The 27,971-nt window shown below is 31.7% G+C and overlaps 1 protein-coding gene across 2 annotated transcripts; it reads right to left on the reverse strand.

Annotated features, from left to right (window-relative positions):
• Window positions 1–1,633: 1,633 nt before the first annotated feature.
• On the reverse strand, window positions 1,634–27,676 carry LOC113397284 (sensory neuron membrane protein 2-like). Of its 2 annotated transcripts, XM_064217545.1 has the most exons (11): window positions 27,658–27,676; window positions 27,438–27,564; window positions 21,906–22,063; window positions 21,100–21,244; window positions 14,611–14,779; window positions 10,888–10,979; window positions 7,995–8,209; window positions 5,761–5,886; window positions 2,937–3,123; window positions 2,172–2,297; window positions 1,634–1,868 (listed from the first exon to the last, which is right to left on the reverse strand). In XM_064217545.1, the coding sequence occupies exons 2-11, from the start codon at window positions 27,549–27,551 to the stop codon at window positions 1,638–1,640; spliced, it is 1,563 nt and encodes a 520-aa protein (XP_064073615.1). In that variant the 5' UTR covers window positions 27,552–27,564; window positions 27,658–27,676; the 3' UTR covers window positions 1,634–1,637. The 2 variants fall into 2 exon arrangements, with proteins under 2 accessions (XP_064073615.1, XP_026491351.1); XM_026635566.2 differs by lacking the exon at window positions 27,658–27,676 and having other exon boundaries at window positions 27,438–27,646.
• Between the last annotated feature and the right edge of the window lie 295 nt (window positions 27,677–27,971).

Consider the following 27,971-nt stretch of genomic DNA (forward strand, 5'->3'; position numbering starts at 1 on the left):
TGATAACCACTTGCAATCCGGTGAAATGTACTAAAATATCGAAAGAATTGTTGCCAAGTGAATTAGGTACATGTTAATTAAATATTCGCATATAGCTAATATACTATTCTTGTAAATTGAATCGCGAAAAAACTCCTAGATCATTTCTAGATTGTTCTTTATTGAAATTCTGCTTAGTGATGCCTTGTAACAATTATTACTTTTTTAATATATTATATGGTATCGTGGATTGGAAATGAGTTCCGAGAAAAAGAAACAAAGAAATAAAATGGCATATCTTTTATATAAAATATGTATCTAGATTTGGTCTTTTACAGTTTAATTACATAAAAACTCCATTATAGTATTTTATGTTACGTTTCTGCAAACGAACGTTACATAATTTGACCTATGCCAAAAATAGCTTTTTAGATAATACAAACTAAAATGTAGTTTATTTGTTCTTGACATAAGAATCATTTTTCAACTATTCAACTTTAAGTATGTACTTACGAGTACAAAGAATTTATTTGGCATGTATTCAAAAATTAGCCTCGAACTTGCTTAGTTTCATAAGAGATTCCTTTTATGAAGTAAATTATATTAATCCCAACATATAAGACGTTACTAGTTGTTTATCCCCATGTCGTCAGGGTGAAATAAGTATTTTATTTATTTCCCAATCGCAGCGTTAAAACCGGGTCCAATCTAAACCAACTACACCACGTACGGCTCTTCGTGAAACATTGTTTGGTTTCAAATGTATTTCACGCCTCTTGCTTCTCGGCCTGGGGCAGATAGCCCGACTTAGATATCGACTCCGATTGTACATTATCTAATATTACAGGTGAAATTTAATGTTAATTAAAATAATGAAATTTAATGTTGATTTTAATTTAGAGTGAATGTGTAATAATAACATTTAATTTAATTTAATTTTCTCAAATACTAATTTATTTAATTGTGCCTGTTATGTAATACATCGTTTTAGACGTATATGTGCCCATAATATATAGTAATAAATATAATAATAAATATTGGACAACATTACATACATTACTCTGATCCCAATGTATAGCATTATGTTATGGAAATCAGAAGTAACGACGGCACCACAAACACCCAGACCCAAGACAATATAGAAAACTAATTCACTTTTTGTACAACGACTCGGCCGGGAATCGAACCCGGGACCTCGGAGTGGCGTACCCATGAAAACCGGTGTACACACTACTCGACCACGGAGGTCGTCAAAAGTGATCTTCTTTCAATCCAAGTCCCACGAGACTACGAGTTTTTTTGACATATATTTCGTGAGTACTAAATTGGTGCCAAAAATATACCGTCGTGATCAATCTGTTCGTCTGTCACGGTTTTTTATGTACGTCAGATGTGCGTTGAATACACAAGGTTATTTTTTAAGTCTTAAGTCATTCATATCCGTATTATGAATAAATATTTTTTTTATTCTCATGGTTTTTTTACAAAACCACAAATATTTCGTTGTGTAATTCACACGCATCCCATTTTTAATCTATGCGTTATGATAAAAAAAAATTCGCAACTTTACATGAAATACAATTTATTAATTTCATTTTTTAATTATATATTTTTAATTGTTCGAAAACGTGGTTAAAGCAAACAAATATGTATATCCCTTAGCGACTTTTATTGATATCAAAGGTGTTTCCTGGTCTTAATATAAAGCTAACACTATTGTGGTTCCTCGGCCAGGGGTTTAGCCCTCCGGCGCGGGATACGCACATAGCACTTGCTATACACAAAATGACGGCTAAGCCTAGTATGGCCCAGCGTAGAGACTCTACATACGATAGCATTTTGTGTGATTGGTGAAGCTCTTGTTGGAGTTCTTCAGAGATTTCTGCGCCCTGGAATGAAAATGCTTGTAGAATAACACAAGTTTAGAATAAATACCTAAAGTATTTATTCTAAATAGGTAATCAATAGGTTTTTAAATGGCAATGTCTTTCTCTGAAGGTTGATTAGAGGGAGGTCATTGCTCATCGCTAGCCCTGCTGTTTTTTATGGCATAGGTTAGTGGTTGGGTAAATGATCCTTACGTGGCCTATACGTCACCGACCTTGGGAACTAAGATGTTATATCCCTTGTGACTGTAGCTAAAGAATATATTCTGTTAAAGTGAGTAACGTTAGTTGTTAGTAAACATTTACCTCTTCTATCCAGAGAAGTGGAAAGAGTCCAGTCTTGACGTATTCCAATTGCGGAATTGCATTCACGTTTCGCAATTCGATGTTGAATTGGAGACGTTGTGTTCCTTTAAGGACAACACCGGTCGTCTAAAAAATAATAACATATATTAAACACCTTACAAATACATGAATCTTCTCTTTTAAATTGATATTTTTTTAATAATTACTGTATATCTGTTTATCGGTATTTTGTTCGATATTCTTTTTCTCGGTATCTGTATGTTTGGGGAAATAAAATATGTTCTTTAACAACAAAAAAAAAAATAGTTTAAGAGTAAAGTGAAGAGAAAACTGCTATGTGTTCCCTTCAGTTTTGGCTATTACAAGTTCTTACTAAAGATCGGTAATATTTTTATTAATGTTTATGTTCACTGTGGCAACACCCAGGTATCATGATATGGGTTTTACCGCAGAATACAATATAAATATTCATAGTAATACAATATATAATATGATAATCGCTTAAGTGTTATTAGCCATATATAAATATGAGCCTTGTTAACAATCCAATATGCGAATTCTATCCTTAGTGATATTCTATCAATACCTACCTATAATATATCTGGTTACATGGATTCGATTTTAGTTGACAAACCTTTGTTGTTTTGTTTGAAAAAAATCACGAAATAAAATTGAAGCAATTTTTGTTGCTTAAATAAAATCAAAATCAAAAGTTCAAAAGTTTAACAACAACTCTTGTTAGAACATTTTAGTCACAATACTTACAGCGTCAAGGTATGCAAAACTTCTGTGCTTTTCTTTATCAGGACTGATCCCTCCATCAAAATATTCGAGCAATTCTTCTGATGCTAGGTAGAAATGTGGAAGGGATACAATTGCTGGGACATTCTTACAGGGATTTAGATTTAATACGCCCATAAGAAGACACCCATCATGACTGCTACTCCAGTCCCTATAGACAAGGTGATATGCAATCAGTAAAATAAATGCAGGCTATTCGAACACGCATTTAAAAAATAGGTCAAACTATTGTACAAACGTAATTTTTGTTTTTACAGTCGGTATTAAATCTTTCTCTTCGGTTCTGCATTTCTTGGCATTCATTATCTAGGACATAAAGATTTAGGACAATCGTTGGCTTTTGAGCAATTTTAAATGTATGTTGAAAATTTCATGATTTTTGATTTAAGAACTGCTCCATTTGCATGTAAATGTGTCACGGTACTCAAGTATTAATGCCACCGTAGCAAAAATTCTTCGAATGCGCCTAAATAGATTAAGTTACTAACTTAACCTGAAATTCTTACTTTTTGAGGTATTAGCAAAAATAAATATTGTAATTGTAACCTTAAAATTAGGTTATTTATACACTATTTCGAAATTTACTTTCTTAAACAACTCTCTAGGGGTAAGACTAACAATACCATTTTGAGTCAGAGTTAGCAGAGTCGATTTTGTGTCTATCTTTCGTAATCAAATTTACGAATTTAAACCTTTTTGCAAAATAATCAAAAGAAACCACGACACACGTATTATTGTAATCAGACCAAACCTCTGTCTTATATTTTTACGCACTTTTTCCCCCAAAATCGTGCGGCGGGATATAAGTCCTTTATTTTTGCTGCGGTGGCGTTAATACGTAAGTACCTGGGTAAAGATATCCTCTTCTCTCTAGGAAAAGGTTTGGACCTTGTTGCATCACGTTACTGGATTGCGGGTAGGTAGAAATAAATGTTGTAGAATTTGATCAGACACATGCAGCTTTCCTTTATCCAGACGAACGGGATAAATCAAATCAAACTCTGTGATACTTGCTCGAGATTGAACCCGCAATGTTCAGTTAAAATTATCGTGTTTTAATCACTCGGCCACCAGGGCTCTATAATTAAACCAGGACCGAGCTAATGAATCAGACGAAGATAATTAATAGTAAGTAATTAATTAAATTCTTAATATTTGTCAAAATTTAACGTAAAGTTCGAAAACAAGTTCACAAAACGACCTCATTAACACTTTAATCTGAACATAAAATGATTTTCAATTAATTTCAAACTTGGTAAGAAAGTTTAGACGCTTTAGATTTTGAGATCTTCTGTTTACTCATCAAACATTATTTCATCTCAGAAAGAATATTATAATGAAACTACTGTCGTTAGTTTGAAAGTAAGCAAAATAAATAAATATATCGATAAATGAAGGACGCATTACATTCATGTAAATAAGTTTTATAGAAACTTTGCCTGCATATATGTCTAAGGACCGATTTAAGCCGACCAGTAACTACTTTGTTTAAAGTCTCGAATTTGGGTCGGCTAAACCTAGTCCATTTCAACCCCAAAAAGACGCAAGTTTGCGCGTTAACTGCTAAAATAACACCATTTGTCGTATCTCCACGATTCGAGAACATTCCGTTAGCCGCCACAGTTAGTATCGGAATACTTGGCGTCGATATTTCGAGTCTCGTTCAGTTCTGCGATCAATTGGAAGGCAAAACCAAATTGGCATCAAAAAAGCTCGGTGTGCTCAGCAAGGCAAGACAGTATTTCACGTCGGCCCATCGTCTAAGATTATACAAGGCGCAAATTCGGCCTCACATGGAATACTGCTCTCACCTCTGGGCGGGTGCTCCCCAGTACCAGCTCCTTCCATTTGACCGTATCCAACGTAGAGCGGCTCGAATTATCGACGATCAAGCCCTTTCCTATCTGCTTGATCCTTTGGCTTTGCGTAGAGATGCTGGATCGCTCTGCATCTTCTACAGAATTTATCACGGGGAATGTTCCGAGGAATTGTTCGCTGATGAATTATTGGCTGCTGAATGTCACCTTCGGACATCTCTTCAAAATTCAAAATATCACCCACACCACCTAGATGTCCGAAAATCCACAACAGCGCGATTTTTAAGACATTTTCTGCCTCGCACAATCACTCTGTGGAACCAGCTTTCGCCGGCGGTTTTTCCGAACCGATACGACATAGGAACCTTCAAGAAAAGAGCGTACTCCTTCCTGAAAGGGCGGCAACGTACCTGCAAGCCCCCTGGTGTGGTAATCACTTTCCATCAGGTGAGCCTCCTGCTCGTTTGCCACCTCTAATATAAAAAAAAAAAAAAAACATTTTATCCATGTTTTTAGTTAAGTATACATATAGTCAAAGTTTTGAGACAGGTTTTATGATTATTATTTTAAAAATTATATTATATTATATTTAAAAATAAGACAATCTTTAATAATGGAGGAAAGCTTTATACACGCACACGTGACGAATCCACTAGTTTTCCAATCTTATAATGGAAATCGTTCTAGATATAACCGATCGAATAATAAAAGAATTCTTAAAAATCTTTTACAAGCGACGAGTTGATGGAGGAAAATGGACAAAGGTATCGAGGAATATGCCCAAATAATAAATAAAGACGAATTTTTATCTGTCTTCTTTTCGACGAGGGAAGAAAAAAATGGCTTCTTTCCGATGATAATGAGTTCGATCACCTTTACAAATACTTACCTGTGTGGGCGTGCGTGTCTGTGTGTGTGTGTGATTGTTTATCTTCCCAGATATATATTTTTAAATAAATAATGTTACTTACTTTTTACAGAAGCATTTGTTGCCCGGGTTTGCACTTTTAGACGCTAGGACCATTTCATCTATTTCATAATAATAAGCGCTTATGTTGAAAATATCTCGCTTGTCAACCAGACTCGCGTAAAGAGATCTGAAAATAATATACATCTAGTCATGTTGTACATATTTATGTACGTTTTATATATATTTGTTGTTTCAAATGTAGGGAACCGGCGGGGCACTGATTTCATGTTTGGACCAGCTGTCCACTCCGTTTTCCCTTTGAACCCTTCACTCCCCGCGTAACCGTTTACGAGATATTCGCTCATTTTCAACCGTCCTTTGTTTCAACCGTACTCAGTCTACCCCTACACTTTTCAAATGTACCATAACGTACCATAGACTAAACATGGACTAGAGATGGCACAATGCTAAATGCTGTGTCACGCCTACCAATGGATCTAAGATGTTATGTACTCTGTGCCTGTAATTAAACTGACTCAAGACGCTCTTAAACGGTATTACAGCAATAATATCTGTCGGATTCATTTCATAATAAATTGAATAATAATTAGATGACTTAATGAACATAATCACTACTTTATGCTTGTTCTCTTCCCTTCTTGAAGGTCATGATGCATGATAGAAGGTCGTAATACAATATACGAAATTAAATTTCAGGGCTACGTGTTAAATTATCCAAACTTAGCGCGATGTTCAGTTGCATTATAATTTTCTATCGTATCTACTAATAATTTATAATTATTCGTCGCACGTGAAACTGCATTTTCATTAAAATAATGATACAATTACATAATTTTCTGACGTTATTTTATCGTTAGCGGATTCAGCGCCAATAATTCATTAATTGTGACATCACGCTATAGCGAATAATAAAATTTATTTTTAATATAGTAATTTCTTATTACTTTATGAGGATCCATTTGTCGGATGAAGTTAGAAAATGAGTTGTTATGTCGAACGTTTATATAATCAAAACGTGATGTGCGTGAATTTTGTGACTGTGACCTTATGGTAATTAACTCCGGAATCACAGCACCTTCTTCAGAAATTCTTTCATAATTTGAAAGGAACATTATTCAAGAAGATCATAGGTTATACGTTACATCCACTAATTCGTGCATCTTTCCATTGCATACGCTGAGTAAATAGTTATAGTCATACACGAAAGTAATGGCTGAATTGTTGCACATGAGTACTTAAAGAAATCGTGATAGTATATATTTCTAAGGAACTTACAGTATCTATTTTTATATTTATATATTGGTCTAAAATAATGATTTATTTGCGAAAATATTATTTTTACCGGTATGATTTTTATATATCGTATATATATAATATTCTACTATTTTAAGTAAGTAATTAACTTAGAAGAATTTTGTCCTTTGTACTACATGTTTTAAATCAAGTTCTTGAGAGTAATTATAAAATTAATAATATCGCGATATTTATATCACGTTAATTATATAACAGAAATAATAATTATTGTGACAAATGGTACTGATTATTCTTACAACATAATTATTTTCTATATTTTTCGTCACGTTCGCGTTAATTGTTGCCTTTATAATAATATGGTAGGTTTTCTTAGTATTATAGCATAGCACAGGTTTTAATGTAATAACAATAATTGTTATTGGCTATATATAAGCGTCTGAAACAACTCGAACTAGAGTATACTTTAATATTTTATAAATGAATGTATTTATCGACCTTAAGCAATTGCAATCTTTGCCAGTCAATATTTAAGCGAACCGAATATTTGCGATAGCGGCAAATATTAAAAAATACATATAACTAAAATTGCTTCTTATTCTTATGTTTTATTTATTTAAGAAATATATAGCAATGTATGTAATTGATAGAATTTGATCACCATTTCGCACTAAAAGAAAAATAACTTCTAACCACATCAACACGCCGCCAGTCACAGCATCTAAAATTTGTTATCGCACTGGTTCTGACACAACTCAAACCAGAAAACAGGAATATACATTGTTTTCCAACCTTTTGCAAATATAAAATACAAGTTATCGCCCGGTGCTTCGCTCGCATTACAGGTGTCGGGCGTTAGGCATAAAAAAGTCTATGTCCTTCTTTGGAGTTCAAGCTTGCTTGATATCAAATTTCATCAAGTTCCGTGGTTTAGCCGTGAAAAAGCAACAGACGGACAGACAAGAATACTTTTATAATATAGATATAGATAAATATAAAAAATCAAGTCGCTATGAAACTAACCTGCAAATTTCGGGTTCATATGTATAAATTCGTTTGGGTGGATTTCCTTCAATCGGTGGGAATATCGAACTGTCTGATCCATTGAGTTGACCGCAGTATGGATCACCCCACTGGCTCATAGTGGTCATGTTGTTGTAGGCGACTATATTACCTAGTTCGTGTATATTTTCAATTCCACGTTTCATATCGTACGGGCCAGATTCCGTTGTGTTGAGCTTTAAATAAAAATATATATAGGATTACATTGACGTTTTAATTAATTAAATAAGTGGTTAACATATTTGCCCTTTTTAAAGATAATATATAAATCAGAAAGGGGTAATGAAAAATAATGCGAGGTGCTACATTTTTTCCATCAATATATATAAAAGCGAAATTAAAAAATTAATTACCCCAAGGAAAATTGGGATAAGGGCAGGAGGATGATGATGATGATGATATATAAAAGCGAAATACCAGTCACTGATTGATCACGAAATCTCGGAAAACGTAACACCTAGATAACTAACATCTACTAACATGAAATTTGAAAATAGCAGGTTGGCTCCTTATAGGGCGAAAATATCCGCTATGAACTAAGGATTTCACGAAACTCCACCCCTAAGGGGGTAAAACGTGCGTGGGATGTTTGTGTTTTATAAGGTTCAGCTAATTACATATAAAATTCATAGAGGTAAACAAACAACCTAAGAGAGACGATAAAGATATGCTTATCAATCAAAACACGGCGAGTATATCATTGAAATATCCAAAAATAAATAGTTTATTAAAATAAAAGTTAAACTTGAATTGTTATAGATACGCCATGTTTAAATTTATGCAAATACAAACGGACAGCTTGTGTACCTATCTCAAAGATATTAATATTGTATAGTAGGTTAAACAAACTCATTAAATCTTCTTTATGGAGCAAACTTTTACTTGGTGGTAGGGCTTTGTGCAAGCCCGTCTGGGTAGGTACCACCCATTCATCAGATATTCTACCGTCAAACAACAGTACACTGTATTGTTGTGTTCCGGTTAGAAGGGTGAGTGAGACAGTGTAATCACAGGCACAAGGGACGTAACATCTTAGTTCCCAAGGTTGGTGGCGCATAGGTGATGTAAGGAATGGTTAATATTTCTTACAGCGCCTTTGTCTATGGGCGGTGGTGACCACTTACCATCAGGTGGCCCATAAGCTCGTCCGCCAACCAATGCCATAAAAAAAAAACTCCTAACACGTACAACATTATTAAGAAGATTTTTACTTCTGAATTCGTGCAATAAGGAAGTAAATTATTTTCTAACTCCGCAATACCTCCGTAAACTGAAATGAAATTGAAATTGTTCCACGCATATTAAAAGTTTTACCGTTTTATTGAATATTGAGAAACTTCCTTTTCACCTCCGTTACACAAAAATAATTTAATCAGTTATGGAAGTGGTCCTTGTTCTTTTTTGAACCCAGATCTTTTTTACGTAAATAAATTAAATACATACTTTACTTAAGATAACCACGTACCTATAGCCAATTCCAATGGAAGTAGGAGAAAACATAAATAAATCTTAGATTTACGTATTTCATGCGATTTGCTAATAACTCAGCTATATTGTGCACTAAGAGTTTATGATCAATATTTATTAATTTATAATAAAACACTATTAAACTTAACTATTTATTTCCAATTTAATTTTACTTCAAAAATTCTGATAACAGTTTCGTCGACGTTCAAAACGTTTTTGTTTCGCAATTCCATAGTAAATATTATAGATTAGTCAAGCTTTCGACCAATGATATCGCGTCAATTTGCTGTCAAATGTTGTTTATTTGGCTTTTTACCTGTTTTGGTTAGAATAGAGTATAGATAAACTATATATATATGTATTTATTACATGCGCCTGTACAATAATTTATAGCAAGCTCTCTAACAATTATCTATGTTAATATTATTACCATAGAGCAGACATTTCTAACTTTGCCGTTTCATAAATTCAAATCATTTGTAAAAAATACATTGATATACACGGCATGTTATTCGATACAAGATTATAAAGATGATAAAAAAGCGTGGATTTAATAATATGTTACATACCTACATATATAATTGTATTTAACTAACATGACTGTATATTTAAATGTTGAAAAAGAGTAACTACTGAGTTTCTTGCTGGTTCTTTTCGGTAGAATCTACATTCCGAACCGGTGGTAACTTCACTTAATATAGTTTGTTAAATGACCATTCAAAACTCCTTGTGAAAGCCTACTTGAATAAAGTATAATATGATTTGATTAGGTGAAATTTCTTTTGAACTAAAGACCTGGTGCAAAAAGTTTCATTAAAAGTATAACACCTCGCCTTATTGCCTCCACTGGTGACAGGAGGGCTGGTTCGTTTTTTGTCCAGAGGATCGGAATTGTAATTCAACGGGGAAATGTTGCTATCAATCTGCCACTATTACACGCGGTCAAGATTTATACAGTAACTATTTATAATTCATATTTGTATATATTTAAGGACTTAATGTTTATAATTCTTACAAATTAATGTTGTGTACGTCATAATTTGTAAATCAATAATTTCATATTATAATCATATGACCTAATTATTAAATTTGATTTACTGGTAGAAAGCTACATTATACCTTAGCATAAATTATATTTATACCAATCTTTATTAATGAAATGCACCTGTGCGAAACCTGTGCGAGTCGCACATATATTGTTATAATATTATTTGTACAAGGGATGTACGAGCGAGTAATACAAAGAATATTAAATCATCATTATCATCATTTCAGCCGGCAGACGTCTACTGCTGGACAAAGGCTCAAATATCTCCACAGTAGCCGGTGTTGCACTACCCGCATCCAGTGACTTCAACAGATCGTCAGTCCGCCTTTAAAAACTTACATGTGAAAACATAGAGAAGTAAAATCCATCATTGTTTTCAGATGGTCTCATCGTAGTTGGTTTCTCTAGCCTTATCTTGCCGCATACTAAACCTGAAAATTATTTTATATTAATATAACATACACGGATCCAATTATATGATATGTAGATCTGAGACCTAAGGAGGCATTTAAAAGACAAGGAACATAGGATAAACTCGGACCGAGACGAATGATGACTTAAATAAAATAGCGAAAGCCCGCTTAATTTAAAGCATAGAGGCCAATTAGTGCAGGCCTCTGAATTCTTTAAATTCCAATGGATGTTATACTCTTTGGATGCCCCTCACTTGGTTGGTTCGTTTTGTGACCGGTTTGAATGGTAAGCCAACGTGACTTTACATGGAACGTAATACCTTGGTTCTAAAATTTGCTATCGTTTTGGTGATTTAAAGGTTAATATATATTTATTACAGTGTCAATGTCTGTGGGCGGTTGTGGTGGTGACTCCTTAACATCAAATGGTCCATTTGATAATGCAGCATAGTTCCAATAAAAATATTATATAAATATAAAAGATCTTCTTAATCTTAAGCGAAGTTCACGCATCGAGGAGTACTAATAAGATTTCTAACTCTGTTTGTTAAAGGCGACGGAGAGATTAAAACTAAATATGCAAGCGTTCGAAGAAATTTCTTGACTTGTAGAATTAATTGTATTTGCAAATTACCTTAACGCTTTGAGGGACAGTCACTAGGCACAATAGCTAAGTAATTACTATGAGGTTTATAGTCGTTTGGTGTCCTAGAAAGGTAACCTTCGCTTTAAGATCGTTTCTATTTGCGTTACACATGTGAAACTAACAAAGTTACGTAAACTAAAAGTTATAATACATTTTGATCTAATTGTAAGTGTGGTATCGATTTGGAAATATGATATCGACTACCTGGCTTTCTATTCTAATAAAACTGCATTTTAAATGCAGTTTAAAAAACTACACAAGCAACAAAATGTTTATCTATTCGATATGGATACACGTGAAGAGGATGAGATCCATCAAGATGTACCATCGCTTTAAAATCGCTTTGTATTGATTGCCTCTCAGATCGGATTCTGAACTTCATAGCGTATATATAATAGTTAAGATTTTATGTCGTATAACAGTAAGAATATCACTCAGATGTGGCATTATTTACTAACGTATAATTTATAGAAGATGAAAAAATACTTTTCTTTGATCACGTACCACATACGGTATTCTATTTTAATTAATTACAATGAGTCACGAGCTCCAAGATTACAAATATCCTGCTTTCATCGAAGTAGGAGGATGCATGTATTATATATATTAGTAACCTTCCTCTGAAATCACTCTGTTTATTGATGAAACCGCAATCGAATTTGCTGTGTTTAGATATTAAAACATTATCCTTTAATAAATATGGTTATTACAAAAATATATAAAAAACAGATAAAAATTTTATAGGTACCTGGTTAAACTATTTGAGAGTCTTCACGGAAGTAATTAGTATATCATAAAGGATTTTATTACATAACCTGTAATTTCTCAAAGTACGATATGATACATTTCAATTACTATAATAAATATTTATTTAAAAGGTAACTTGAATCAAAACAATTTATAGCGTGGAAACATAAACTCTTGGTACCGTAATAATTTATATATATTTTTATATTATTATATTTATATTATCACTGAGGTGAGGATTTTTAGTGATAGAAGCGATTGAACGTGCATTTCGAGGGACGGTTTTAACAAACTAACCTTCCATTACGTACTGCTAAAAGAATTTAATTAATTAATAATTTAAGCTCATTCTAGCTGACTGTACTAGTCGTCTTCGCGTTTGGACTCCACTTCCACTTACCATCAGGTGGAGTGGAGTCAAAAGACTGCCCGGACATAAAAAAAAAAAAAAATTTAGAACACGGAACCTTGAAATTTGCAGCATTGAATTTGAAAATTATGTTAATTACAATTATTGAAAAATAATTTCGTATAGTCTATTCCAACCACAAGAGGACCAAAGCCGAATAAACAATATTTGACAGCGAATGTACGCGATATTATTGGTCGAGAGCTTGATTCATCTGTGATGCTCAGTATGGATTTGATAAAATTAAGTTTTGAACGTCGACGAAACTAGTATCAGAACTTAACGAGGAAGTATAATAATTAAAATTAATATTAGTAGATAATTGCACTAGTGTTATATTTATTATCAATAAAGATAAATTAATCAAAAACTCTTATTCTAGCGGCAAGATACGATGGCCGTTTTGACACATTAAAAAAGTGATGTGAAATGTATTATCGATATAATATATTCAAATCTTTGTTTTTTTTGCAAGTAATTTAATTCAAGTTTTTGTTGCAAGTAGTATCTGATTAAAAAGGTTTAATAAAAAAAATATAAAATAAGTTTAAGTAATATATTCGAACGAAATCAATTTAAATCAAAAATTGGAATTAGAATGAATAACTTTATAAACACATTACATAAAAAAACACAAATATAACACCGACTACGAGGTCGAGTGTGAGAGTGTGACGTACACGTTTACGCAAAAAAATAAATAAAAAAGTTATCTTCGCGGTACCCTAATATTTGTAGTTTAGAAATCACAGTCGATAGATTTTATGACTAACTGCACGTCACTATTGACAATAAAGAACAACAATTTGCTCCTTTGATGTAATTATTTATTAAATACGAAACTTCATGAGCGGGCAAACGTCAAAACGGCCATCATAGCGTGCCGCTACTATAGTAATGCACAATATAGCTGAGCTAATAGCAAATCGCATGAAAGCGTTACTCTAAGGTTTGTTTATCTTTGCTCCTACTTCGATTGGAATAGGCTACAGATTCCACGTATTTTAGACACTATTGTCGATAAACATTTTAACAATTTTAAGCTTCTTTAAAAATTGTACCTAATATTGATTTCAGACAGTACTACGAATAAAATAAATGTAATTTATATGTTATTAATAGTTTAAAGTTTGTCTATATTGTTTTACTCATGAAATTGTAAGTAGGTACTTAAGTAGGGATTGCATGTTTAGCGATATTGGAGACTGGAAGTGTTTCATCGCGCGTTTCGTGTTTGAAGAAAAAAGAGGTTATCATTTCGGCTTAATTTTTTTTTCTGTATGTAACGCGATAACTTTGGTTTAATAAAACGATTTAGTTATTTTTTTTTATTGAATATATCTATACATTGAGAATGATGAATCGAAATAATAAAATAACAGTATTTTTTCTAAGGTTTTTTTTTCATTAATGATTTAATTTTTTTAACCTATCTTAATTGTATAGCGAGACGTATATGAAGTACCGACGTTATTTAAGAAAAAATTGTCTTGGTGTTTAATTATATTTTATATTTTTGATATTTTATCAGCTGTAGTCATCATTATTACTGTCGTGTTCTCATCCTATTAATTTGACGGCGCAGTGTATAAGCTGCATAACAACAAGCATAAGGATAAGACTACCAAGTCTGACAGACGGACTGCCTGATACCCTGGGGGATAGTTTTGTTTGAGGATTTTCCTATCACCTTACAAATTGATTAGTCTCTAACGATATACCTACATATATTGTCTGAGAATATTGGCTTTGGCTATGGCTCTATTCCTTTCTACAAGAACCATTGGATTTCCTATTACCAGTGAATATTTGTAATAATATGTAATAAAGTCACTAATAATACTTACTCAGAGCTGCATTTTCACCGACACAGTTTAGAAATATTCCATCAAAGAATAAATCCTTCGCTTTTACTCTAAGGAACGGATCGGTCAGATTTGAAAAGAAAGATGTCAGAGCACCATTCACGAGAGTAACAGCTGCCGGCATTATGTCTAGTACTGTCAAGATAGCTGCCTGGAAACAAATTATTTATTCAATATCAGTTCATTGACCTCGTAAAATAACATAATACAAATTATAAATAGGGTACAACAACGGCACGGACGTAAGATATTTTTTACATTGTGGTTATATTTTTGACGTTGTGGAGATAAAAAAAAGATCTCAAAAGTATTATTTTATTAGTTTAATTCATTAATATAGCTTTTTTACCTTTGATTGAAAAAAAAAATCACTATGAATTTTAATAGTCCAAGATACGGTATAATAAATACATCATCAACTGTTATTCGAAATCATAAATGTGTTGCGTTCTCGTACTAATTATAAGGTTTACAATAAATTTTTGAGATAAATAATTTTCGTTTAAGTTTTTTCTAGCCCCAGTTGCAAGAAAACTTGAAAGATTGTTAAATCACGACAAGTATTACTTACTATTCATGTGTTTATGAAATTACGTGTTTTTGATCTGTGGTGATTGAACAAATGCCAAACCTTCTCCTTAATAGAAGAACAGATCTTTTCCCAGCAGTGAGTCATTTACAGACTGTACTATTTACTTTATAAGGCTTACTATATATTTACTACGTGTGATATTTTCTATTGATGTTTATGTTCTAGTTAAGTAGATTATTTTGCCTTTTAATTAAGAGTTTTAGAATATTTATAACGGATTCGTCGAAAAGACGATTTGAATGACGGCGACTTTGTTATCGTTAGAAGTAAAATATGCCTATATAAACTGTGTTCAAAAAGTATAAGATTTTTATTACCCGTTGCATGTATCTTGTTTTTATTAATTATTATTGTGAATAAAATTAATATCGCCTGTAGTTAAGCAAGGTATATACATATTATTGATTATGTTTAGATGATGACATTGTACTCAACGTTACAATGCAGATTAAATTAACATTTTATATTATGCGTTAACTTTGTATCGTTTTAAATTCATACATTGGTATTTATAATAATTACATCAAACACGTGGATGATCACGGATGGTCGTGATGATAAATCATAGTTTATGTATACGTATATTCGTACAAATTCTTTGTCAAGTCGATAATAATTTCTTTTTTTTTTCATTAAATGTAGGTTTGTACAAATTAATCTTATGTCAATTAATTGGGTGTAATACTGTACTCCTCGCTAGGTTACAAAGTAATCTGTAATAAGGAGTAACAGTCCCGTTCCCTTTTTTGAGTGTTTCTTAATCATTTATTATCTGTGCACACCTTGGGAATGAAATGATCGCCTCCAGGCTGCTTCAAATAACTAAAATATAATTATCATTGTACATAATAATGGTTAAAAAAAATATATATATATATCCCGCTGAGTTTCTTTCGCCGGTTCTTCTCAGGTCCGAGGTGCTAAACCGAATCGGTGGTAGATTTTTGACAATCAATAAGCAAGTGTAAACTTCTATAAAAGTGTACACTTCTATATTGAATAAAGATTTTTGACTTTGAGTTTGACTTGACTGTGAAACTGCAAAGCAGTGAGGCGGCTTTTTGTTAATGTGAGTAGCGAAATCTAGGTAAAGTATATAAAAGATACATATTAAAACGAGAGATGCCCTAGGACATCGAGTTGGAACGAAGTTGCTTTCGATATATATCATGTATTAAATGGCGGGCAATTAAATAAATTAACAACATTTACATTACATTAGCAGCCTGTAAATTTCTCACTGCTGGGCTAAGGCCTCCTCTCCTTTGAGGAGAAAGTTTGGAGCATATTTCACCAAGCTGCTCCAATGCGGGCTGGTGTAATGTGGTAGAATTTCGTTGAAATTAGACACATGCAGGTTTCCTCACGATGTTTTCCTTCACCGCCGAGCACGAGATGAATTATAAACACAAATTAAGCACATGAAAATTCAGTGGTGTATGCTTGGGTTTGAACCCAAAATCATCGGTTAAGATGCACGCGTTCTAACCACTGGGCCGTCTCGGCTCAAATAAATTAACAAAGTTTGGGAATAATTATATGACAAGCTATTATTATTGCTAGACAGACGAGATGAGCCACCTGATGGTAAGTGGTCACCACCGCCCATAGAAAATCGCGCTTTAGAAATATTCCTTACGTCGCTAATGCGTCACTAACCTTGAGAATCAATATGTCATGTCTCTTGTGCCTGTTACACTGGCTACATAACATAATAAATTACACTGGCTGCAACATCTAATTCATCTCCATTCAATGAAAGTACGTTCAATTATAATCATCTTTCTTTAGAAATAGAATCAATATGTCATGTCTCTTGTGCCTGTTACACTGGCTGCAACATCTAATGCATCTCCTTTCAATGAAAGTACGTTCAATTATAACCATCTTTCTTGCGAAATAGTTAATTTAATACATTTTGTATCATTAATATTAATGTTTTAACTTCAAATGTAAGTAACCTAACCAATGTACTATTTCATATAATATAATAATATGTTTGATCAAAATCTAAATGTTCTCAAACAATGTAAATATCTAACAAACGTGTATAAACATGTTCTAAACGAAACAATAAGTTGTTAAAACAGCTGTTAAATGTTTTTTCCTAATATGTTAATTTAAGTTAATTATTCTTTTAGGAGGCCCTGTAGAAACAAACTTGAGACTAACCGCAGAACACAAACGTCAAATGTCAGAAAGCGACAAGAGACACTGAATATAAAAATAATTGAAGATTACAACCAGTCTGTATTAATGGAGTTAGAGTTAAGTGAAATGCGAGGTGACTTCTTTCAGAATAGCATTTCTGTAAGTTACTGTTTGTGATAGTGGTGAAAGTTAATAATTTATATAAATAATCTTAGATTGTAATCGGTGATCCAATGTAATTGTAGGCATAGGGGATACTGATAATGAACCAAAAGCTAGCTTGAAATATTTTGGTGTATATTTAGTACATTTTAGTAAGTATTTTGAACGAACTTCTCCTCCTCCTCCGGGATTCAATCGATCTAGCTCCTTATTAGCAATTGTATTTTTATCATATAAATTATGTTTAGACCTATAATCCATAATGCAACATTTGCATTAGTAAAAATGGTACGTGCATAGATAAATGCAACCGATCCCAGCAGCCAGAGGTACCGCATCCCCACCAAGTTTCAATAAGAAGAGAAAAATATAAAAACAGCTAAACTAAAATTCGTGATATGGATGGTTAGTGTAAGATATTAAAATTGACATATTTGTATCTTATCTTTTGTTATGCATATCCGCCATATTGGATTTCATATGACATCACAGATCTTATTTCATGCATTGTAAGACGAAGCTAACCTCATTTATCAAAATATGATACGTGGATTAGGAACTGCACGGGAACATACTCTTTTTTGCTTCGTTATAGTTGACAAAATGTGAAAATACTTCGGTCAATCTATACAATTAGAGAAATATGTCGCTTGTTGAATCGTTGGGATTTAGAATTTTAGTATGAAAAGTGGGAACATGTCAAAAGACCAAAGAAGCAATTTAGAACAAATTGATTCCATAAAAATGAACGATTGCCAAAGGAATATTCCATTCAATATCGCTATGTCCAAGCTTGCTGCAAATTTCTTCCCGACTCAATTGCTTCCGCCACCTATGTGTTAGGTAAACTAGAAAGTCACCGGTTGAGCGACCCCGACGGAAACCGTACTGGCGGTCGCTGATCAGCTGATGCTCCTAGGTACCGCTGAACCTGGCAGTTTATAATGAGCTCCAAGACCTCGGAGAAAAAATTGGTGATTTGTCTGAATTAGATGGGTCTGAGCAGTCAATGAACGGATAATCTAAATTTCTTTTCAATTATTTTTGCTAATAATATAGTATGTTTATTTATACAAATCTTCTGTAAAATGTCTTAACTTTTTTGTGATTATTTGAATGGATCGTTTAGATTAGACCAGGTAGGTGGAGCTGCATTCCAGAAGTAAATGAGCTACTTATTTCGCCTGGACAAAGCCAGCATTGTCAGTTTTTATAATATAAATTATGATGAAGAACTCTAGGAGATGTCTATGGGCCAAGGGCCAGTATTAACTAATTAATAATGACTAAATATAAAATATTAAGAACCAGTAAACTTTTATTCTATGACACTAGTAATTTATTACAAAATACCTAGACGACCTCGCATAGACAAGTTGACCTATGTACTTCGCATTGTTAATTAAACTCCCTATACTATATTTATACTTATATAAGCAATGTAATTATTGATTATTGTAGGTAATATTGTATATGTATGTATAATCGTTTGTATGTCTGTTAGTTTTCGTGTAACTTATATATGATAGATGACGCTTAATATTTTACCCTTCTAGCCCTACCACCAAGTGAGTAGGTCGACATTTATAAAGATACCAATAGAAAAACAAAAGCGACCGCAACGTTTATAAACCTAACATAAATACATGGAGCTGCGAGTCAAATGTCAAAATGAATTTTATAGCAATAAACTTTAATTGATTATAAAAATCGTAATTTAGCATACCGAATAGGTATAAAATTTTATCCTCGTAAATTTACATAGAATATTTAACATTTGTGTAATTAAATTAATTGTAAAAATTAAATGTGTAATGTATATTATGACGGAATACGTAATTGACGCAGTTCTTTATGTAACATTTCCCACGGTTTTTGTAGCTGTACTTGTAATTATATAACTTGAAAAAAAAAATTAGATTACATATCTACATCCAAACATTTAAAACATTCTTTGGTATAAAATTCCTGCACTTAAAACATTTATTATTACGTGAATGGAATTAAACTAAAATGTTGATAAAACTAAAGTTACAGAATTAATTAATTAACTAGATTCAGCTAATTACATTGTTAGAATATGTCCTGTTATCCAAAATAATTTGGAGTCCATCTACGCTGTTACTTTTTGATTTACCATACAATTATTTTCATGATTCACGCAAAAAGTTTGAATTCAAAATAAATTTAATTGATATATCTGTCACCACAGAACACGAGATTAATTGTAAACAAAATTATGGTAACACCTGTTTTAAGCAACATTTTCTGAGTGGGCACCCAGCTACTCTATCGCAATGTCTTATATAACTGTGTTACGATTTGGACTTAAATAAACTTTTATTGATAGGTGATGCGTCATTACACCTGGTGTCAGACAATCAGGATTAAGTATTTGAAAACTCGCCGGTTACTCGCTCTCCCTTCTCATTGTGTCAATTGATTCATATAAATTAATGTATTAATTGCGTATGCAATTACATAAAAAATACAAAGAAATTACCATTAAATTCTACTATTCTTATAGCTCTACTATTGTATATGTGTGCGTGCATGTATTATATGTTTGTGTTGTGTATTTGCACTCGCTGCTTCGCTTTAGATGAAAATGTTAAATATGACGATTCAGTCAATAGTAATTTATCAATGAAAATATTGAGTTTATCGCATTCATTTAAATTTGTAAAGGTTGGAATTATGAGGCAGTATAAATTGTGAGTATATTGTAAGCCTCTACGGTCAAAGGTGGCGTAGTAACAAAGGCAGAAGAGCTATCCTACTGTATCTTATCTATCTATCTATCTTACTGAAGTAAGACAGACGAATGATATATATATCACGGATATATACATATATTGTATTGATCTGCTCATAGATTTTAGTACGGTTGAAGCCAGTATATAGATTTCAAATGTTTTAATGTGCTGTCAACTATGGAATAAATGATTTTATGACGAACGTTCGTCGTTATCCTATCATATTCATTCTTCAGATATACCAACACAATCGTTTATTTGTTGGTAGGGATTTCTGCACCCATTAAAGTCTCTACCGCCAAACAGAAGTACGTAGTATCGTTGTGTTCCAGTTTAAATGATAAATGACCCAGTGCAACTACAGGCACAATCGATATAATATAGTTCCCAAGGGATTATTAATATTTCTTACTAGTGCTAATATCAATGGTCGGTGGTGACTATTTACCATCAGGTGGCTAAATTACTAGTTCGCCTACTAATTTAAAATAAAAATACTGAATATCTTTTTATTTTAGGGGAATATAGAGCTAATCACTCGAGGAGGCGCGTCCTATACGTTAAATTATAATCGATATTTGTATGAGTGTCACTCATATAAGATCATAAGATATGATATGATATAAGTATGCGTGAGACAGCTTAAATTAATGACAGTAAAGTATATACAAATCAGATTACATTATTTTTGTTAAGTATATTTTATTACCATCTATAATTTGATGGTGAGGGGGGAAGGCCTTCGTGAGTCAACAGACTTACATAGCTCTTGCAGAATTTTTATATAAATGTTTTTATAAAATGACTTACCATATAGGAATAATTGATGACCGTGATTTCTTCGTCTTCTCTTAGACTACCTGACGCTTCTTGATCGAAATAAAATGTTTTCTGCAACATATATCTGATCGTGTCGTTATCTCCGTAACCCAGTATCCTTTTAACTCGATATTCTCTGTAAGTGGACAGTATTTACATTGGATATAAACGAAAGCAAGTTTTAATTTTTTATTAAAGGATAAATCTTGTTGATTTTCATACGAATTGTTTGTGTTTTCGGTCAAGTGCGTACCATCAAAACCGGCTAATAAATATCGAAATATTTCGTAATAGGTCTTCAAATTTTAAATATTGCATGTGTATTTTTTACTTTTGAATTTTACATCGTAGTTCCAGTTCATACTAAAATTGTTCGATAAAATATCACTTTTTTGAAAAGTTTTCAATTAAATTAAATTTTGTTTAGATAAATATTCTTTCGTTTTGATATTAAATACTTTGTAAGCTATCAATGATTTTCACACGTTGTCACCTTATCACGTCCATGCAAATAAGGGTCTTTATCTATACTAACATTTCAAATGCGAAAGACTCTGTCTGTTACAAAACCATAAACCATTGATTCGAATTTGGTAAAATTTGGTGTTTCGCAAGCTTAACCCCAAGGAAGTACATAGGTTTATATACCTGAAACTTACGACCACTGCTAACACGAGGGTGAACTCCGGACGAAAGTGAAAATAGTATTGACGCTTCAAGTCACTCACATATAATTTTATTTATTTTGAATCATTTATCATATATTTTTTTAATTGAACAAAAAACAATATCCTTACTTGTAAACAAAGGGACCAATTTCGTTTAATATAGGCTTGGCGCCGTCTGTTACGTCGTCAGCATTGGTCACGTTGAAGACATAAATTTTAAACGTCAGGGGTACTGGTAGCTCGCGCCATTTTTCAAACATCGCTGACGAATTTTGTAACTGCAGGTTCTGTAAAAATAGACATTAAATATTTGATTAATTATAATTTATAACATAAAAAATGTAGATTTAAGAAGATTAATAAATCTGAAACATGGAAATTAAAGTATAATAAGGCGATTAAAATAAAATTAATTTTGTTTATCTCTCTGGTCTTTATTTAGGTATATACTTAATATGCCTATTTCCAAAAATATGCATAACCAAAAATATGCCTATTTTCAAAATGAATAAATACGCTCGCTGTATACAGACGGTCTTTTTCATAAAGAAATAATTCTAGATTTTTTTTAATAAGAATTACTTCAAGAAAACTTTTGATCGACGTTTACAGAATCCAAACCATGATAAGTTTTAAACATTAACGGGTTTACTTATAAATGTTGTACAGAAGTGTCAAATAATGTTATCTTATTTCAAAAATCAAATTATTGATTTGATAGTAAATTATTGTAAAGATAAACATGCCATTGCACGTGACATTGGCGGAATAAACTGGCACAAAAAAAGCCATAAAAAAATTAAACACCCGATAAACAAGGTTTATAAGTGAGGTTGTTAGCTATGTAAGCTATTACATATTATATATATTATTTATAAAAAAATTATATGACCTAAAAGTAGGTACATAAAACTATATGACAAATTTTTTTCAGAAGCGACATAACATGTTAGTTTTTTGGGTATAAGTATGCGGACGAGCATATGGGCCACCCGATGGCTAGTGGTCACCACCGCCATAGACAAAGGCGCTGTGAGAAATGGTAACCATTCCTTACATCGCCAATGCGCGACCAACCTTGGGAACTAAGATGTTAGTTCCCAATGTTCCCTTGTGCCTGTAGTTACACTGGCTCACTCACTCTTCAAACCGAAACAACAATACTGAATACTGCTGTTCGACGGTAGAATATCTGATGAGTGGGTGGTACATACCCAGACGGGCTCGCACAAAGTAAATTGCATTTATTAATTACAATGCCGATATCTATGATGTTGATCACTTAACCACTGAGATATCATCAGATGACACGTTTGCCTGCCTGTTCTTTTTTAAATTAAAACCTATATATGTATGTTCACAAACAGTAATATTTTGTAAATATATAAATACTGGTCACTCTGTCAAGGCAATCTGAACACGCTCTATACAAATACATATGTTTTAACTCCGTCATATTTGCACATTTATTTTAAAACTTAACAATGTCATATGAAACACGAAAAGCGTTTTAAAATAAACGATCTTATATTCAACAATATTATATTTAAATATTAGTTGCGAGGCATTGCCTTCTGTATGAAATTAATACTTTATTTAATCTATTAACATCAGCAACTTTGGGGTTATGATCACAAGCGCATGTGTTAGGGATTTTGCATCCCCCCAAATATTTCACTCAATAACTATAAAATTTAAGCATCAAAACAGTTTTTATTCTTAAATAAGATTGAAATAAGCTATTGGAGTTGGTTCCATGGCATGGCGTCTATATTGTCAGCGTGTTATAGTGCGGTCACATGGACACATGCAGAGGTCTGAAGAGAGCTTCAGTCCCCCGTTAGCTGCTATCCTGGCCAACTCTCAACGTCGACGTGCGATGCTGAACGTCAGCAGAAGTTGGTAATCTTATATATAATTATAAATAATCTGTACGTGTTTATATAACTGAATTCGTTTGAATTGATGATGTTATTATTTGTTTAAATTGGACCAAGTAGTCGGTACTGCAATCGGGAAGCAAATACGTAAAGTCGTAATAAGTCGGGACGGATACTTAGTAGTCTATAAATATGTACTACATCTATTTGTACGTTTATATTTGGAATTAATACAAGTAATTTCAATTCTAGATACTTTTTCGTAATTATATTCAATAATTTTAATGTTATCAATTCATTAGTTATTCTACCACTTGAAACACACACAGAATAACACACCAGAAACACTTTGTATAAACTGTATTCCGGTTGTAATGGTGAATGAGTCAGCGTATACACAGGTGCAACAAAATGGAGCATAACGTCCTCGATCCTACGATTGCGTACTTTGACGGTAACAATTGTTTTAACAGATAATCCGAATAAGATTTTAATTGGTCCGGACCGGGATTAAATCTTAGTACCAATATAATAGAATCAGAGCTGTGATAGTAGTTTCTGATGCGGTTGAGTTTTGTAAATGAAATGATACAATTCAATTGCCAGATATTTCCTACGAACATTATCTATACATATAATAAAATTTGAGTGTCTGTTTGTAATATTAAAATAACTCATTTTTACGAAATGCATATGTATGTAAACACGGTACATATACCAAAATAACATTTTTTACAATTGTTGTCTGTCTGTCTGCCTGTTTGTTCCGGCTAATCTCTGGAACGGCTGAACCGATTGGACGGGACTTTCACTGGCAGATAGCGGATGTAATAAGGAGTAACTTAGGCTACTTTTATTTTAGGCACAGTTAGTTTGTTAATAAAAATAAATGCTTGTAATTATAACTTTGAAACATTTCATTATTTTTTATATATCGCAATATGTTCAAAAACTAACTACGTGTAGAAAACATGTTTGTTACGCTAAACAATCGTGATTGAGATAATCTAATATTATATTATTAATATATCGATAGTTAGATTTGGAAAAAATAAGCTGAGGTAGGCAGACGGACTGGTGCCGGATGTACGAAACCCTAAAAGTTATTTGACGGATTTGGTATTCTTTAAACATATTTAAAAAAATGAACAAAAGATAATTATTATGGCAATTTTCTCACAAATTTAAAAATATAGAATTCATTAAGTCAATGTCAAAGGTATTTATCAGATTTTTTGAATTGTAAATATAAATGATTCTTTTAATTACATTTAGTTAAATACTTGGGAAATAATTAAGATACATTTAGATTTAATCTCGAGTTTTTATTTATTTTTAAATTATTTACATAACAGAACATAATTCATTAATCAATGTAAATTGTTTGATTTTTCAATTAGTAATTACGCTCGTGATTAATTACAACGTGTCAAAATTTATATTTCGAATTCGAATTTATATTTAAATAATTTCGAAAAAAGAACACATTAAATAAAAAAAAATATAACGAATACAAAAATAAATTTCGATAAACAAGATATTTATATACCTGACTTTTTTGTTTTGTGTTCGTATTCATTTATTTCTTAGGTTCCAGTAATTTTTTACTTATTTTATGCAAATATTGCTTAGGTTTGAAATCTGTCTAGATCTTTTGAAGTTTTGGAATTGTACCAAACTACCAACCATTACATAAGAGTTTTAGAAGACTTTTAAATGTAAGATTTAACTTTTATGAACACTAAGCTATGTATGTATTTTATACATATGTAGATTTTATTCGAGTTTAATATAGTAAATATATATACATATATATCATTGCCCATATCTGATTTATTAATAATAAGTGTGTAAAGTCACATAAAATTTGATATCATATTAGGTATATGACAAAATGAAGTCCAGACATAATATAGCACTTTGAACACATGTTTTGACGTATAGTCTATTCCAATCACAAGAGAACAAAAGCCAAATAAATAACATTAGACATCGAAATGACGCGATATCATTGTTCGAGAGCTTGAATAATCTATGATATTCGAATAATGGCGTTTTATTTTATTTTACTTTATACTTTATTGTACACCAGACAGGGAAAATAAATAAATACAACGTAGATCCAGCCTTGATAAAAGACGCGTACATTTTGGCGACCTTATCGCTACACTGCGATCTCTTCCAGGCTACCAACGGCTATAAACGTCGACGAAACTGTTATCGAAACTTTGGGAATAAAATAAGAGTGATTATAAGTTGTCAAGTGGAAAAGTGTTGTATTATTAATAAAGACATATTAATCAAGAACTGTTAGTAGTGCACAGCACAACCAAGCTATTATTTTGATAATATTTTATTATCTATAGTTTTTTATTATCTATAGTTACAAATAACTAATATTTTATTAGTTATTTGTAACTATAGATGTTTTTTATATGATATCTAAATTCGAAATTAATATCAATTACCCCACTTTCATACTTACGTTTTTTTCTAAAAAAAAAAACAAAATATAACTGTATACAAAAAATAGTAAGTATTTCTCATTAATTCAATATGTATCATTTAATAAATTAAAATATCTATCTATTTAAGTTTAAATATATCCTGTATGAAAATAGTAGGTACCTACTACGCATCGCATTTTTTTATCACCTACGTAATATTGCATAGATATATGTATATTGTAGTTTCTAATATAACATTTTTGAATACATGATTTGAATAAAGTAACTAAAAACAAATAGCAAGAAAAAAAAAAACAATTTACAAGTACAACGTCATACAAGTAAATATTTTATCAACAATATAATCTATTATATTTTAATCAATTCTCTTGAGTGATTTTCAAAGGGAACTATATGATTAATAAGTAATTTAGTCCACGGCGAATCGGTAAAGATGTGACCTTCCGTAATACAATACTTCAAGGTACGACAGCTAGGAATGAAGCTTTTAAAGGCATAATTATTATATATATTATATAATTATTTATTATTAATCTTATATGATTTTATAATATTTTATAGACTATAATTAGCCTTACATTGAATATGCAAGGATATATGTTAAGAACTGTTTGAAGGTTATCGAGTTCTAAAATAGCATTTGAAATTTGTATGTAATATACATAATAGTAAATGCCATTTTTGAAAAAAAAAACACTTTAGATAAAATTAATTAATCCTTGAACTTAATCTATGGCATGTTATTATATATATAAAAAAACAGTTTTTAAATTTTTATTTGGAATCGGTCCGATGATAGCCTTAGGAGTCGACATTGATTTTCACCCGTATACCGTTGAGCTATGGAATATTTCAATTATATACTTTTTTATAGTTAGGTATAAATATAAGTTTTAGTATTATTATTAACTATTCCTTCTTCACCATTCATTCACTTCAATATCCGAGGAATTACAAATATTACTGACAATACAGATAATTAAACAATTGTATCAAATTAAAAAAGAAAAAAATCTATGATAAAACATATATTTACGCCATGAAAATTATTTATAATAAAGATAAACTCCTACTTAATAAGTATGTCTACTTTATTTATGTCGATGACCACGAGACATATTATCCGTTATTTATTTTAATGTTAACATTTGACGTTTCGGTTAACTGTAAAATAACGGCCGGCAACTGTGCTTGGCGCCAATTATTTTAAATTTTAAAAAAAGTCCATATCTCGAATGATATAATACTGAAATGTTTTTTTTTAAGAATAAAACTTATCAAATAATGTTGTATATAAACAAATAATACTATACCTTTTGTATTTGTTTATGTACGATCTTCGGGAAACCCCATGATGCTAGTACTATAGCCGCAATCAGGATACACACTGACACGGCAAAAAATAGTTTTGCGTTCTTTCCCAACATATTAAACACAGCTCTTAAAAAAAAAAGTTTAAGTTTACAAAAAACAAAATTGACACGTATATATTATTAATCAAACTGTCAAAAATCACATTTAAATAAATGCAACCTTATTAAAATCTGTCACTTAAAATATTAATTTTTGTATCGACACGGTTGAATAAAAGTTGATTTCTGTCTTGTTTAAAACTAAAGTCGTGACCGACTGCGGTTAAATCGTAAACAATTATACAAGATTCTACGCACGTGGTGTTCTTTTCCTCGTCTTTTTTTTTCCGATAAAAGCAAATGGCCGATACAAAGCCAGACTTGCTTAACGGGTATAACCTGCGCGCACATTAATCAAAATTATAACCATACAAGAATATTTATAATTAAGATTTTATAACCTCTATAATACATAAAATATTATTGAAAAATGTT

The sequence above is a fragment of the Vanessa tameamea genome, chromosome 3 (assembly GCF_037043105.1).
Source record: "Vanessa tameamea isolate UH-Manoa-2023 chromosome 3, ilVanTame1 primary haplotype, whole genome shotgun sequence".
NCBI lineage: Eukaryota > Metazoa > Arthropoda > Insecta > Lepidoptera > Nymphalidae > Vanessa > Vanessa tameamea.